Here is a 13758-nt window from a genome sequence, read left to right as displayed (position 1 = left end):
TATTATAAAACTTTCACTAACTAACAATAATTTACAAAATATTTTAAAGTGTTGTGTAAAAATTGTAAAATTAACCTACACTATTTTGTATCTGTAGCAAATCAACAACTGCTGTTTTGCTGTTAATTCCCCTTTTTCCTTTTTTAAACAATATGAATTTGCTATCGCCTTCAAAAGATAAATAAAAAATATGTTATATACAACCCAATATTAACCCGACATTTTCTCCAGCTTTCAATGCAACCCCGGTACTCTTACCAACCCAATAACCCATCATGGGTCTCATGTTATGACCTGTCAATCAAACGGAAGGTGGGGAGGCACCCCTCCATGTTGTGCAGGTAACATGTTAAATATTCTATGTTGGTGAGGTCCTTGTCAAGGACCTGAGACTTATGCCAGATTTGGCCCATTACCCCAAAACCCAGGCAACTTTTATATAAACAGTTTATGTAACTAGTACAAAAACAATACTTTTTTATAGTTTTTTTTATATTTTTTATAACTGTTTTTAAAAGACGCTTAAATTAAATGTTACAATAGTTATAATGCATATTATTAACAACAATGAATTCACAGAATCATGTCCGACCCGTACCAAGGTAGATTTGTATATTGTGCTCGAGAGCAGCACTAGTGGTGAAAGTGATGACTGGAACCGATTACTTGCCTTCGTAGAAACAGTAAGTTATCATCATGTTTTTATTTATATGCATAGCGATGTGTGTATTGTGGGGTTTAAGAGCAAGGGTTGTGAAAACCCTTACTAACTCCATATATTGCCACAATCTATAGATTATATATACACATGCAGTGGCCAAGCCATATATCCTCTGTGGTTGCTGCCAAAATTGAAATTTATTTGATGCGGCGTTAATGTTTGCATATAATTATTCTACATTATCTACCAGTTTCGTTCATAAACATTAATATGATTCAAATGATTACCTTCAACTTTCAGTTAATTCGCCGATTCAGCATTGATGACTCAACAACTTTGGTTGGTTTGCTTCGTTACCATAGAAACGTTGATGTCATAGGAGAAGTATCACTCGGTAGATATCGAAACGTCGAGGAATTATCAAGAGCTGTGAAGTTCTTGCCATACGGGGGATACGGTGGGTTGTGTGAATTAATTGTTTTCTGATACCGCATAAATAAGTTTAAAAAACGTGACTAAATATCTATTCTACATTATGATAGGGTTGGGGTAGATAGGATTCATTTTTATTCTATTTTTTCGTCCTTCCATTTGGTAGTAAAAAAAAAGAACATTTAAAGAATTATAAAACCGTATTCTCACAACTTCCATATACCATTGTTAATTGTTCAAAACAGGAATATTTCGATATTATGTGCTAAAGGCACAGATTTGGGGTTAATAAGGGCAACTCTGGTTTAATCTTAAGTTATCAATCAAGTGTGCCTTGTTATCTACACGTTAAATTATCTACAATAAAAACGTTTATGCTTAACATTTATTATTATATCCAGGTTCTAACATCGGGCAAACATTGGAACATCTTGCTACAGACAGTTTGTTGGTTGATACAAACAGACCAAATGTGCGTGACCACGTTATTCTATTCACCGATGGTAGTAGCGATGATAATGTTACAGCATCAGCTGGATTATTAAAGCAACGTGCTACGGTATGTAATATATTGGATATGGTTAAAAATAATATCATGAAAACTTGTATTTGTTTCTTCGATCACAGTAGGGAAGATTGACAGATAATAAAACGAAAAGACAAGATATAGCGACGAAGCAATAGTTGATAGTTTGCCTAAAACATTAGTTGATAGTGGTTCCGCCGTGGTATGCACAGCATGGATGTATACACTGGAAGAGGGTATATTACTTTGTCAAACCCAGTGTAACCTTACGGGTTGTTCAAATTGTTAGCCATACATTAAAGTAATCGCCCACAGAGTTTCATAAGTAACAACCTGTACGCTGGCTCAAAGTGTATGAAACATAATGTGTTATGACGACTGTTGTTGCCCCACTATTTGAAGATAAAAAAGTTACATTCATACAACCCTATCAACTTGTATATAACTGTGATTTTGATTGACAGGTACAAGTTGTTGGAATGGATGGGACGAAGACACAGCTTCAACAACTTGAAGAGATAGCAACCAAACCAAGTTATGTTCACACTGTTTCAAATATATCACAACTTGGAACAAGTGTAACTGATGCTATCATCATGAATATGTGTCAAAATCCATGCCTGTAAGTATTTCGACTAATATTTGTTGGTTTGCTTTTATCCATAGCTTTTTTTGACAACAGTTTTTTGTTGCTAATTCCCTTTTCTTCGTTTCATTTAATAATTGGGATTTTGTTAAACCGACTTAAATATAACTCTTTGCTTATTAATTGTCAGTCCTATTTCACTTTTATGTAACCCCAATTTTTACACCAAAATAAAAATTATACGGATAGCAAATAAAAAGCTGTTGTTCTGTTTTATGGTTAATACCACGAAATATGAAAGTAAAATTCTAACTTTGAATTTTTATATTCCAGACTGAGTCAAAGTTACCAGAATGAAATGCACAACTACATTCAAGTATAGTTAATCTTGTTTTTGTTTATTTATTCTTTGTTTAAATATTGTCGACATCTTATATGTATTTTGCTTGCACTGTTTTGAACTTTACCGCCTAGTGTTACGCTGTGCCTCTTATCGCCAAACTTGTTACATTACAAGAATATCAACAATATATTTATGTTTAATTGTTTTGTTGTCAATGGGAACTTCATGCCCAAAGTACAGTTGCTGAAGGTATTGCAATGTTTGGAAAAGCAGACATAACTTTCGGTTGGTTTGGTCATTTATATCCTCGTGGGTGGGAACAGTAACTTATACTTGGTTGCAATTTATACGATATTTTCTAACAGCTGTTCAATAGTCTTTAGTTCTGTCAGTCCATTGCTCAAATTTTGATTTTATTTTCAATGATATTTACACAGGTGCAGGTAGTTACACGTAAGGCGATATATCCAAGTAAAAGACATTATTAACTTTGAAAAACGTAAAGTTTTTATAGAAATGAGGTTTATATGAAGTCTAAAATATTAGGAAGGCTGTATAAACAGGCAGAGGTTAGAGTTCGAATCTAGGCCATGGTAAAAACATCTATGTTTAATATTAAAGACATCACTGGTTTTCTACTTACATATTTACACCGGTTATACAGAGGCTTACAGTTCAAATTAGAGTAAAAACTCTAACTTACAGCTCAAACACATATAACCGAGAGGCGTATTTTTAAAATATATACTGGTAGCCAGCCTGCAGCCACCTCTTTTTTCAATCAATCAAACCACTTTGTTACGCTCAGGTTACACCTGTTTCGAAAAAGACGCATGTAGAAGCACGATACCAATCAAGTCGAGGAAAATGAATCCATGACTAAAGCGTAACAGTGCGATTTGAGTGGTTTGAAATGTAGGATAACGCTGGTGCTTTAGGCTTATTTTATTGGCTGCCTACTATAGTCTGTTGTACTTTAGAGCCACTGAAATTGTTATTCAGGCAATCTTTGTGGCGGGGAGCGCCGGCCCTTGTCCCACCAACGTTTGTCGTTCAATTTCGTTTGCCTCTGGTTGTTTCGTTGTTTGCTTGCGTAGATTGATATCGTTAGAAGGGGTGACGCGTTCAGCAAGCCTGTATGCCACTGATGCGGCAGATGTGAATAGGTGATAGCTGAAGTTGGGTGTGACTGCCCTGAGAGGGAAGGAATTGTTAGAGAAAGGCTTAAGGGACGCTGGTTTGAATCCTAGTGAAGTAAGATATGCACTGGTTATTGAAAATAAGTTTTTAATTAGGTCAATCATGATTTGTCTTACTGTGGGACATTGTACATCTATATATAGGCCTTGCTACTTTTAAAGTAACAATCAATTTAGTTTATATTTAATGGCTGTTCCACAGAGTTATTGGTTCGATACCTACCTAGGTCAGTAGGACTTACATGTAAAGGAATGGGAACAAGACCGGGTTAAAAGTGATCGAGAATCTACTGTAAAGTAGAAGGCCATCACAGAAACTAGGAGATGCTGGTATCGTGTTCACTCTTGCCATCTCTATAGCGAATACAGGTAGCCAACATACGATAAACAGAATGTTCGTGACATTAATTGTGATTGACCAAGTACGAGATTCACGTGTTGGCTGTAGGATATAAAATATGTGTTGGTTTTTCAGTTTTTAGAGACAGTTTTGTTTTTATGTTTTAATAAGCAGCTTTACAGCCCATTTTTATATCCATATGTCACAATTGTCTTCATTTTCTTATGTTACGGTTAAAAAATGCATGAAATTGATAAGCCAAAGCAAAAGTAAGATATATAGTGCAGATCTAAACTTGTACTAGCTTTGATAATGCGTGTCTTGCATTTGTATCTGCAGTCGTAAGATTGTGGCAGACATGACGTAAAAATACGCAGCACCGCGAGCGCTTCAGTAATCAACGTAATGCGAGGGAAGCTTCAAGATTGGAGTTTAGTTCGTATCAGCAGCAGTGTGTAGGCAGTCCAATAAAAACAGTACAGCCTTGTTATGAGTTGAAGTGAGATCTTATGTGTTTGACTTTCGAGACATTTTATATGCATGATTTTTTGTATTGAATATTGCTTTATTATGTGGAAAGTATCAGACAGGACAGATATAGCAAAGTTACGCCACTTGTATGCATTAAACAGCCAAAAGGTATTATAGGTTGTCTATTATAGAAGACATGTAAGCGTGCGAGGTATAAACAGATCTACTATGATACACATACGAGTTACACCCTGTGTGACTTTATGGGTGAATGCTTTTATGTACGACTGACCATTTGGACAACCCATAATGGACCACATGTAACATCTATCATATAGGATACCGAGTTAAGGTTCGTGGTTTAGCTTACCTGCTGCGATTCATTCGCCATGAACGAAGCTACGAACGGTAGAATCATCAGTATGACTGGAAGCAAGAAATGGAAGAGAAACTTCAAGTAGAGGGATGTGCGATATGATCGGGCTGCGTCGGCTCTATGGAATATAAAAGTAAGGTATGGTCGTATTTATAAGTATAGTGTATGATTATAAATTACCACATTTTCATCCTCGCATGGCGAGCATCGCCAGTATAGTTACAACGCGGGGGTTCCATTTCATGCGCGGTATCATATACCGTTTCATGCGCTACGCGACGGACAGCGCTGGATCATTTGCGCTTACGAGTTATTACTTGTGTAACTTTTGTTGATGTATTTATTAGCAGCGGGTGAAACAATGTCACTTATTTATTTTCGCACGGCGGGCCATTGGCATTCGTTATGCAATAGGGTGGGGAGACGAGAAACATTTAGCACATAATATTCTGGTGTTTTAATATACAACGGTCCATGGGAGTCGTGAGGATACGGTTTTATAATTCTTTGAATGTTCTCTTGTTACTACCAAATGTGACGTGAAAATGTGATGAAAACGTGTCCCTTCTTTTCCCACCCCTCTATATACTACTATACGCAATAGGCCTATACATTAAGTAAGTCCAACAGGCTATTGTGTGTATAGTATAGCAGAATTTGACAATGATATTTAATTTTGTCGGTGATTGATTTCTGTACGGCTTACAATTCAGACAACCAATTAATGGCCACTGGGGGTATTCGGGTTCAATGTCCTACCCAAAGTTCACACCGCCTGTTTACAAATTCACTCAGTACTACTTACTTGCACGAAGTCGGCTGTCCAATGTTTACCACGCCACCTGTTTCATTGATAAATGTCGGTCCCTCTGCTCCATAATCATTACCCTCCCATGGCGTAAGAAGGGAATCTTTTCCCGGGTCAGCATATTCAGGAATAAAATAGTCGTATTCTTGTGATGGGTTGTTGATCTCAGAGAGATCAAACAGTGACTTTTCTCTGTTGCAAGCTTCTTCGTCCAAACCAACCTAGAGGTATGGGTTATAGTGTGTATAAGTCGGGTTTATTCATACACGGTAGTGGCTTTAGCAACTCGACTTTGAGCATGGCAGTAGCAACTATAGGGGACGAATTAAAAAACCTATCTTATGTCTTGTCAGCAACGACGTTATTACAACACGTTTTTTTGTTTCTAGCCCGCTTACGAATTACCGCGTATGTATCTTTGTTAATCAAGGTCCCACCCACGGAAATATAAATGACTAAAGCAACCAAACGTCATGTCCACTTATCCACACACTGCAATGGCTTCAGCAACTCGGCAGTAGACATCATAGTAGCAATCATAGATACAGTCGAGCTATAAACAAATCTTACCATTACACACATTTCGTCTTTGGTGATGGGGTAAACGACGACGCAATCTTTGCACATACCGAGGTTAGAATACATAAAGGCCGGGATACTGACGCAAATACAAATCACCCAAACTGCCAAGGAGACGAGGCGTCGGTGTAGTTTGCCGGAGCAGGAGAAAAATTTGGGTGGTTGAAAAGCGGAGCCGAGTTTCATGAACAAGAGGTCTACGTTGGCGATCTAAGGTTAAAATCGCGTGTTAGGAAACAAAACTGCGTCGCATATATAGGTTAAATGTATGGGTATGTGGTTGTATGGTATATTAACATATAGTAGGGGGGATAAGATGAGACATGTTTTCATTCCCTTTTATTGATTCATTTGTTAGTAAAATATATTTACAAAATTATTTAACCGTATGTTCTTACGACTATAAAATAGCATTGTTAATTAAAAACACGATCAGGATATATGGGTTTTAGATGCTATTAGTATCCCATCTTATCCCACATCAATACTATATAAATGACAGAATCAAATTGTACGAATTGCGACACAAACAAAAAATGGCTGATATTTCGTTCGTCCAACTTCATTGGCAAAAACACCAGACCCAGATTTACGAAATTTATCCCAGTTTCATATTGGTGACATTGCTATTCTATATCGGTGAAGTCTATTGCGAGGTATACGCCATATCGGATCTGAGATGTATAGGCCGAAGTCGGTTCATTATTTTGTGGCCTAATGCGTGACATAGGTCCCGCTTTATTATAGTGCTTGGTTAAACATACGGTATACACTTGGCAGTTGCAAGATTGTGAATTGCAATGGAATAATGCGCCAACTCTTGCTTAAAGCTACGGTCCCATTACTTTCTTCGACGTATGACCTCACCCATATACAATAGAGTAGGGTGGGGAAAGATGGGAACCTTTAGCACATAATATGCAATTATACGGATCGTGTTTTAAGAAATTAACAACGGTGAATGGTAGTCCTGGGGATATGGTTTTATAACCTTTTTTAGTGTTCTATGTTTACTACCAAATAGGACGAGAAAATAGAATGAAAAAGTTGTCCCACCTCCCCCCACCCTACTATAATAGAAATGATACGCATTTGTTACAACTATAGCATAATGTGTTCATACATTTGTACTTTAACAATTCCGTATTAAACCTACTATAAGTGAGCAAGCCACAACGAAGCAACTCGCGTCAATTGCCATTCGAAATAACTTGCACATCGTTGCACCAAGTGTCCAATGGCCGATCAGTTCCGTTATCGTGTGTATTAATGCAAAGATTAAATACACAAGGTTTGCCACCACTATTTGGAGAATCATCCTGTAAGTAATTGAATGAATGTTATATCATATTGCTCGCTGTCGAGTTATAACATGAGTGTCTTCTTATACATCAGACACACATGGTGTATTTATACACCCCATGCTCAATGTCGTGTTATAACATGGGACGTCTTCTTATTCGGCAGACATGCACGATCTATTTCTCAAACAAAAGAAACCTTATTAATCAATGTTGCGAATGCAATATACTTCGAAGCTGTTTGTTTGTATACAGACACTTAACAGGGTACACGCGTACACGCTAGTTTTTATTTAAACTAGGCTGCTATAACGAATTATCTCAACTTTATTTGGGGGATATCAAACTATAACGTTACACTTTTAACCAAACATACGACTTACCATTTCGAACGATTAGCGCTTCGGTTTTCCGGTTCCGTCCGGGTCCCACAGACGAATCCGACCGCAGCATTTGCAAACAACCCGAGCACGATCGCGACAGTGAAAATCACCATCTCCGTAATTATGTTGGCATTTCTTTTACAAATCCTTGAAATCATTTGTTCAAGTATCTCTGCCTCGCTCATATTGGTGAGGGAGCCATGGTCGGAGGTTCCTCGCATAGTATCTTGGTTGTCACTTAAAGTTAGTTCGTTCATTATTATGTTCTAGCTTAAATATATTTGATACAGCTGGAAAATATAATGTGATGTTTAAGTTGTGGTTGACCTGCCTACCTTTAACCCAGGGGTTACAAGTTCAAGACTCGTCACCAGTTCCTTACTGTATTTTTTGCACAAGAATCGTTTAACTTTATGAGCATTAGATCGGGGTTAGATTCGCAGATTTTTTTACAAGTTACTACCGTGGAAAACTTCACAACTTTGGCTCGCCTGAAAGCTGCAGTCTGATCTTACAAAACATTGTATTTTGCATCGAATACGATAGGAAAGGTTATATTAATTAAAACAACGATGGAAAGGGTAGCAAACAAAAAATTAGCAAGAAAATACAGTTTAAAACTACTTAAATAACTTATCGTTTAAGTGCATGCCATTTATTTTTACCTCTTCAAATACGACAACGTTAGTTTTATTAAGACAACTAAGAAAAAGGAATTAGCAACAAAACGACAGTCATTAAAACACACAACGGGTAAAATTACTTGACTAAAGTTGCTAAACCCTTTTGCTTGTTTTTAGACGTAGACACATAGACGAATCGGCGTGGCGTCAGTTGTAACAATCCAACCACGTTTGTCCCGCAAACTGCAGAAAACTATTTCCTACCAACGTTGAATAGGTAGTGAACGGAAACAATACTCGACCATATTTCGTTTTTAATGTACGTTGCTTGGAGCGTTTCCTTTATTATTGATTTTATAACACTGATTCGTTTAATAATTGATGAAGTCCAAGACCAAGTTTGGTTATTTTGGTTACGTCGGGTAGATAATGTGATCATTGATCGTATACGGCCATAATAGCCCGCCATTTCGTGTGTTTTCGCCCACTCTGAACTTAAGTTCAACATTTGAATGAAAATGTATTCATTGTCATTCATCTCGCGAATTTTAAAGAGTTATCCCCATATGGCAGGGCAATGATAGTCGTTATAACACGGGAGTTCCTTTTCATATACAACCCTACTGTGACTTACTTATCAGTGTTTAAAAGCGGCACTATCAAGGTGTCCCATTTTCCCCCGCCCAACTATGTTACATTTATTGATCCTATGAAACAGTTTTCAAAGTAAATGAAACAAAACATCCGTATTTTAATAACTGTCATTTTGGTGTTAAATTCTCGCTTTGTGGGGCAAGGACAGTCGTTGTAACACAGGTTTTCTGTTTTATACACCTCACGTTTACAAGTTAAATAAGTTTCATCCGTTCATTTATTCAACTACTAATGAAATTCAAATAATAATGAATTTATTAACGTATATAACACAAAAATCGAAGTGTTGTCAAATCTTTTTACAAACTATTACGCTGCTTAACTTTCAGTAAACCATAATCATAAAATCTCCGATCCGTTTTTGCTCGTTAGCATTTTAAAAATCCTCTTAGAAAGCTCTGGTCCCACCCTTCTAGTGCTTTGTATGGTTCCCACCCCTCGCCTTATGGTTAGATCAGCCAACAGTGTCTCTCCTTCTGCTGCATTACAACCATCATATGCAGACATGATGCTAGATAGGCTGGGATATTGCTTAAGAATAGCATCCGCCATGTCAGGACTCAGGTTATGGAATTGTAACAACATTTGTTTCCACGCGTTGTACGAACCTTGACCTGTAGTTGCATCAACCTGTGTTATGAATAAGAGATATTGTGTCACTGTTTATGTTTTTTATATAATTTATTTGAATGAATAGTTGTAACTTATTTATCCTTGTATGGTGTGTAAGGACAGTCATTATGTGTTCTGTTTTATGCACCCAATGCCCACTTACAAGTTAAGCTAATGTATGTAACTTTCTGGGTAATTTATCACAAAAAAGGCGCTGTTTTAACTAAACACCGGATTGACAAAACTGCATAAACTTTAATATAGGTATAATAATTCTTTTATTGAGCTCTTGTGGTAACGAATCATCGATGGCATATTTAAGACACTTTATTGGGGTGAACAATATATTTTGAACATGCCTTATGGGCTTATAGTAATGGGATTCTTATAATCTCGAAAATGTCAGAGATTATTGTTTTTTTATGTGGCTGCAACTTCATGTTGTGATTTGATGTTGTACTATATCCTTTATCCTACATTTAATGCAAGACCTTTGCAAGTTTATTTATAGATTTGAGTAAACAAAAATTTGCAAAATATTTTGGTAAGCCTTGCCGTAAATTTACAAAACCGATTGCACCTATGGGTACACACAGGTCACTTATGAGCCAGTCAGTCTCAGGACTTCAATCCCACACACTATTGTTCAACCAATATGCGGCAATTGTAAGTTGAATGAGCAATACAGCTTGCTTTCCCACGGTTCAATTACTTACCCACTGAACGGTGTTTCCAGCTCAAAAATTATCAAAAAGAAACATGGCAACACCTCTAGTTATAAAAGAAGTTTGCAAAAACAACTAAATTTAAACTAAAAAAAAAATTAAAAGTCAAATATTTCAAGATATTTTGTGTAACACTGGTTTTAGTATAAATAAATCTGGTAACACTGTTTAAATATAGCAGGAATCAGAGTGAATGACAGGCGTTACAAGAAAAATTTGTTTTAAATTAAATTATAGAAAGGGAAACCAATTCTTATCGCGACCGTGACTATTTGTGTAACAAGCTTAATTGGTTTTGTTGACAATCAAAACTGTTAAGTAAATTAACAAACACTTCATTTTGTATCATTTGTAGTAAAATATATTTGTTGGCCTAACTATGTTGTGTATAACCTGCAAGACCAATGTTTAAAGTGTTATCAGGTGATACTGAGTATTTTTTTTTTTTTTATTATTATTCTTTATGGGTGAGGTCCTTGTCAAGGACCTGGGATTTAGGCCAGATTTGGCCCATTACCCCAACACCCAGAAAAGCCCATTTAAGTCCTTTTTGCGTGCGGTGCCGCGACACCGCATCGCAGTCAGACGCGTATTGTTGGCACCATTTTTTATCCTCGTGTGCTTACGAGTTACCATACTTTTCAACTTTGTGTATGATATTTATTTGATATGGCTTACAATTTGGACAACCCATTAGTGACCGCTGGGTTGGAGCAATGTCCGTTAAGTGTCTTGCCCAGGACACATACGCCGATCAGTGTTAGTACCGCTGCCGAGCACCGAACCGGGGACACTTTGGTTTCGATGCAGGCGCCTGAACCACTGGACCATGGCGCCGGACGATACTGGGTCTAAATGTAACTTATTTATCCTTGCATGGTTGAAAAACGACAGTTGTTAAACATAGGTGTTTTTTTTTCATACACCGCCACCTCGTGCCAGCTTATAAATTAAGACTCGATGCTGCCACAAGTGTAAGTAGAGCAGATATGCATTTGGTAAAAGGCCTAATGTTTATTGCCCAACCCATTTGTTAATAACTGGTCATTCAAATTGTCAGCCATACAGAAACCCAAAAGCAAGCCGGAAGTGTATGAAACAGAACACCCATGTTATAATGACAGTCATTGCCCTGTTATGCAAGGATAAAAAAGTTACACCCACACAAAGTACAAATACTGAAATACATTATTCCTTACCTTAACAGAAGCTTTTTCATTAATAAACTGAACATTGTTTCTTTTCATTCGTTTATACGGAGATTCTGCTACGGACTTTGTTGTTTGTTGAATCAATAAAACCAATTCATCTGTACTTTCCACAAAAATAATTTTAAAACCAGATGTTAATTGCAGTTCTACAAGAAGTTCTTCGATTTCAAAGTCAGTGAGTTCAAAATTTGGTTTCTTTTTTGTACTTTTCACAACTTTTTCCGAATTTTGTAAAACTTGCTGTCGAAAGTTTTTCTGGGCGTTGTTTTTCACTTTGCGGCGATATTTTGTCATTCCAAAACAAACAACATAAATCTGACACGCTGGAAAACTTTGTTTTAATTCTCCAACCCATGCATTACAAGTGACAGCACCTCTGTTTGACACTATGCTTAAAAAATCGACACATGGAAGCACGAGTAGCACATATGGTTCGTCTTGCACATCAGTGGTCATAGTTACAGAAGAAGTTTCATCTGTTCCATACAACTCAACTTTCCGTCTCCATTTCACACAAGAGAATCCACCATCAGTTACTTGGTATGAAGCCACACTACCTAAAATAAAGAAATACAATGAGTATAATCTATTTACCCTTGCTTGGCAGGCAATGACCGTCGTTATAACAAGCTGGTGTTCTGTTTTATACAGCTCCAAGTGGTGTTCTGTTTTATACACCTCGTGTTCACTTCGAGTTACCACATATCATATGTAACTTTAGGGTATAATTTACAATAAAAGTCTTTCAAAATTCTGTTAGTTTTGAAAACCATTTAGAAACCTTTTGTGAGTAATATACTACACATATTAACAGCTAAATTAGTAATACTGCACCAATCAAAGGTAATACTACTATTGCCCAAAGATCACTGTAATTTACAAAATATAACATGTATGGCAAATTACCTTCACAGAGTTTTCTCACCACCCCACACCCCACCATTGCTTCAATCTTAGCGTCCACCAAACAAACTATCTGTTTTAAACTCTCTTCGGGCCTCAAAGCTTTAAGTTCAGCTTGTGCAGCTTTACGTTTTGCCTTCTCTACATCTTCAACTTTTTTATTCAACTTCGTTATCGATTTTTTTACAACTTTTTTTTTCATTTGAGGTTCAGCAGAAACTTTTGTTCCCGTGTCAAATTTAGATTTTGCTCCATTTTCACCTAAATATCGTTTGCTGAATATATCTGGTAGTTCTTCATTATCAGATGATGAATCCGATATAAACAGAGACTTTTGTTTGGTAGTATAAGCAGTTGGTTTGAGCATTTCTTAAGTCTAACACTTCTGTATGTATTTAAATTGGTTGTCTTTTAGTTTACCCAAAGTATTGAAAATGGTGGCAAAATATTTGATATGTAAGTACTATGTATTAATGTATATAATGTATATGACATATGTAATGTAGTAATATACACTAGAATAACATTGGTGTTTATTTCCAACGATTTCTCTGGAATGTCAAATATTAAAATTACTATTTACTACGAATATTTATCCTCACGTGGCGAGGCAACCACCGTCATTATAACGAGAGTGTTATGTTGCATACACCTCGTCGTGCACTCGTGAGTCGTGCCCAGTTACCACGTAGACGTATGCAACAAAAAAAAACGAGTTGGGCCTATCACACTTGTAATTTATATAAGCAAGCAGAAGGCGTGTTGTTCAAACACTACCATAAAACACAGTATACGAAAAAGGTGCACAAAAATATTAAAATTGACTACTATTTTGTTTTATTACCAAAAAAAATTGTTTTTATCTTTGGGATTTCCCGCCAGTAGAAGTTCTTAAACCATATAACCTGGAGACAAGTATTAAAATGGGGACGCATTTAAAAAACGTTACTATTACGTATTTTAATTAGTTGTCTATTTTTAATGCGTAGCATGATGATAGTTGTTATTATTTATTTATTATTTTA

At 36.5% G+C, this 13758-nt stretch overlaps 3 protein-coding genes across 3 annotated transcripts in view; 1 reads left to right on the top strand and 2 right to left on the bottom strand.

Annotated features, from left to right (window-relative positions):
- LOC149741298 (complement receptor type 1-like) overlaps window positions 1-2735 on the top strand; it is a 39895-nt gene extending 37160 nt beyond the window's left edge. Inside the window, exons 58-63 of the mRNA XM_089873206.1 lie at window positions 232-341; window positions 580-683; window positions 962-1118; window positions 1495-1652; window positions 2084-2241; window positions 2539-2735. Coding sequence (XP_089729332.1) covers window positions 232-341; window positions 580-683; window positions 962-1118; window positions 1495-1652; window positions 2084-2241; window positions 2539-2587 — 736 coding nt within the window. The 3' untranslated portion in view covers window positions 2588-2735. The remainder of the gene's footprint in view (window positions 1-231; window positions 342-579; window positions 684-961; window positions 1119-1494; window positions 1653-2083; window positions 2242-2538) is intronic.
- Window positions 2736-2940: 205 nt separating this feature from the next.
- LOC149741297 (uncharacterized) lies at window positions 2941-8291 on the bottom strand. The gene is made up of 7 exons (XM_089873265.1): window positions 8006-8291; window positions 7478-7640; window positions 6313-6531; window positions 5740-5963; window positions 4929-5052; window positions 3990-4189; window positions 2941-3742 (listed from the first exon to the last, which is right to left on the bottom strand). Exons 1-7 carry the CDS (start codon window positions 8260-8262, stop codon window positions 3547-3549), a joined length of 1383 nt encoding a protein of 460 aa, XP_089729391.1. The 5' UTR covers window positions 8263-8291; the 3' UTR covers window positions 2941-3546.
- Window positions 8292-9519: 1228 nt separating this feature from the next.
- On the bottom strand, window positions 9520-13675 carry LOC149741296 (structure-specific endonuclease subunit EME1-like). Its single transcript, XM_089873288.1, has 3 exons — window positions 12737-13675; window positions 11819-12387; window positions 9520-9912 (listed from the first exon to the last, which is right to left on the bottom strand). Exons 1-3 carry the CDS (start codon window positions 13098-13100, stop codon window positions 9622-9624), a joined length of 1224 nt encoding a protein of 407 aa, XP_089729414.1. The 5' UTR covers window positions 13101-13675; the 3' UTR covers window positions 9520-9621.
- Window positions 13676-13758: the final 83 nt, after the last annotated feature.

Source organism: Ciona robusta, chromosome 1, assembly GCF_009617815.1.
Source record: "Ciona robusta chromosome 1, ASM961781v2".
NCBI lineage: Eukaryota > Metazoa > Chordata > Ascidiacea > Phlebobranchia > Cionidae > Ciona > Ciona robusta.
The sequence above is the reverse complement of the archived record's forward strand: the minus strand, read 5'-3'. Positions and strand labels throughout refer to the sequence as shown.

Bases quoted from the DNA above. Each gene is read 5' to 3' on its own strand.
- LOC149741297 (XM_089873265.1), bottom strand. From the start codon at position 8,262: ATGAACGAACTAACTTTAAGTGACAACCAAGATACTATGCGAGGAACC. The intron at 5,053-5,739 runs GTAAGTAGTACT...TATATTCCATAG, and splicing joins GGACAGCCGACTTCGTGCAA to AGCCGACGCAGCCCGATCAT. The intron at 3,743-3,989 runs GTAAGTCCTACT...CTTCCCTCTCAG, and splicing joins TTGTTCCCATTCCTTTACAT to GGCAGTCACACCCAACTTCA.
- LOC149741296 (XM_089873288.1), bottom strand. From the start codon at position 13,100: ATGCTCAAACCAACTGCTTATACTACCAAACAAAAGTCTCTGTTTATA. The intron at 12,388-12,736 runs GTAATTTGCCAT...TCTTTATTTTAG, and splicing joins GGTGAGAAAACTCTGTGAAG to GTAGTGTGGCTTCATACCAA. The intron at 9,913-11,818 runs GTAAGGAATAAT...TTCATAACACAG, and splicing joins ATGAAAAAGCTTCTGTTAAG to GTTGATGCAACTACAGGTCA.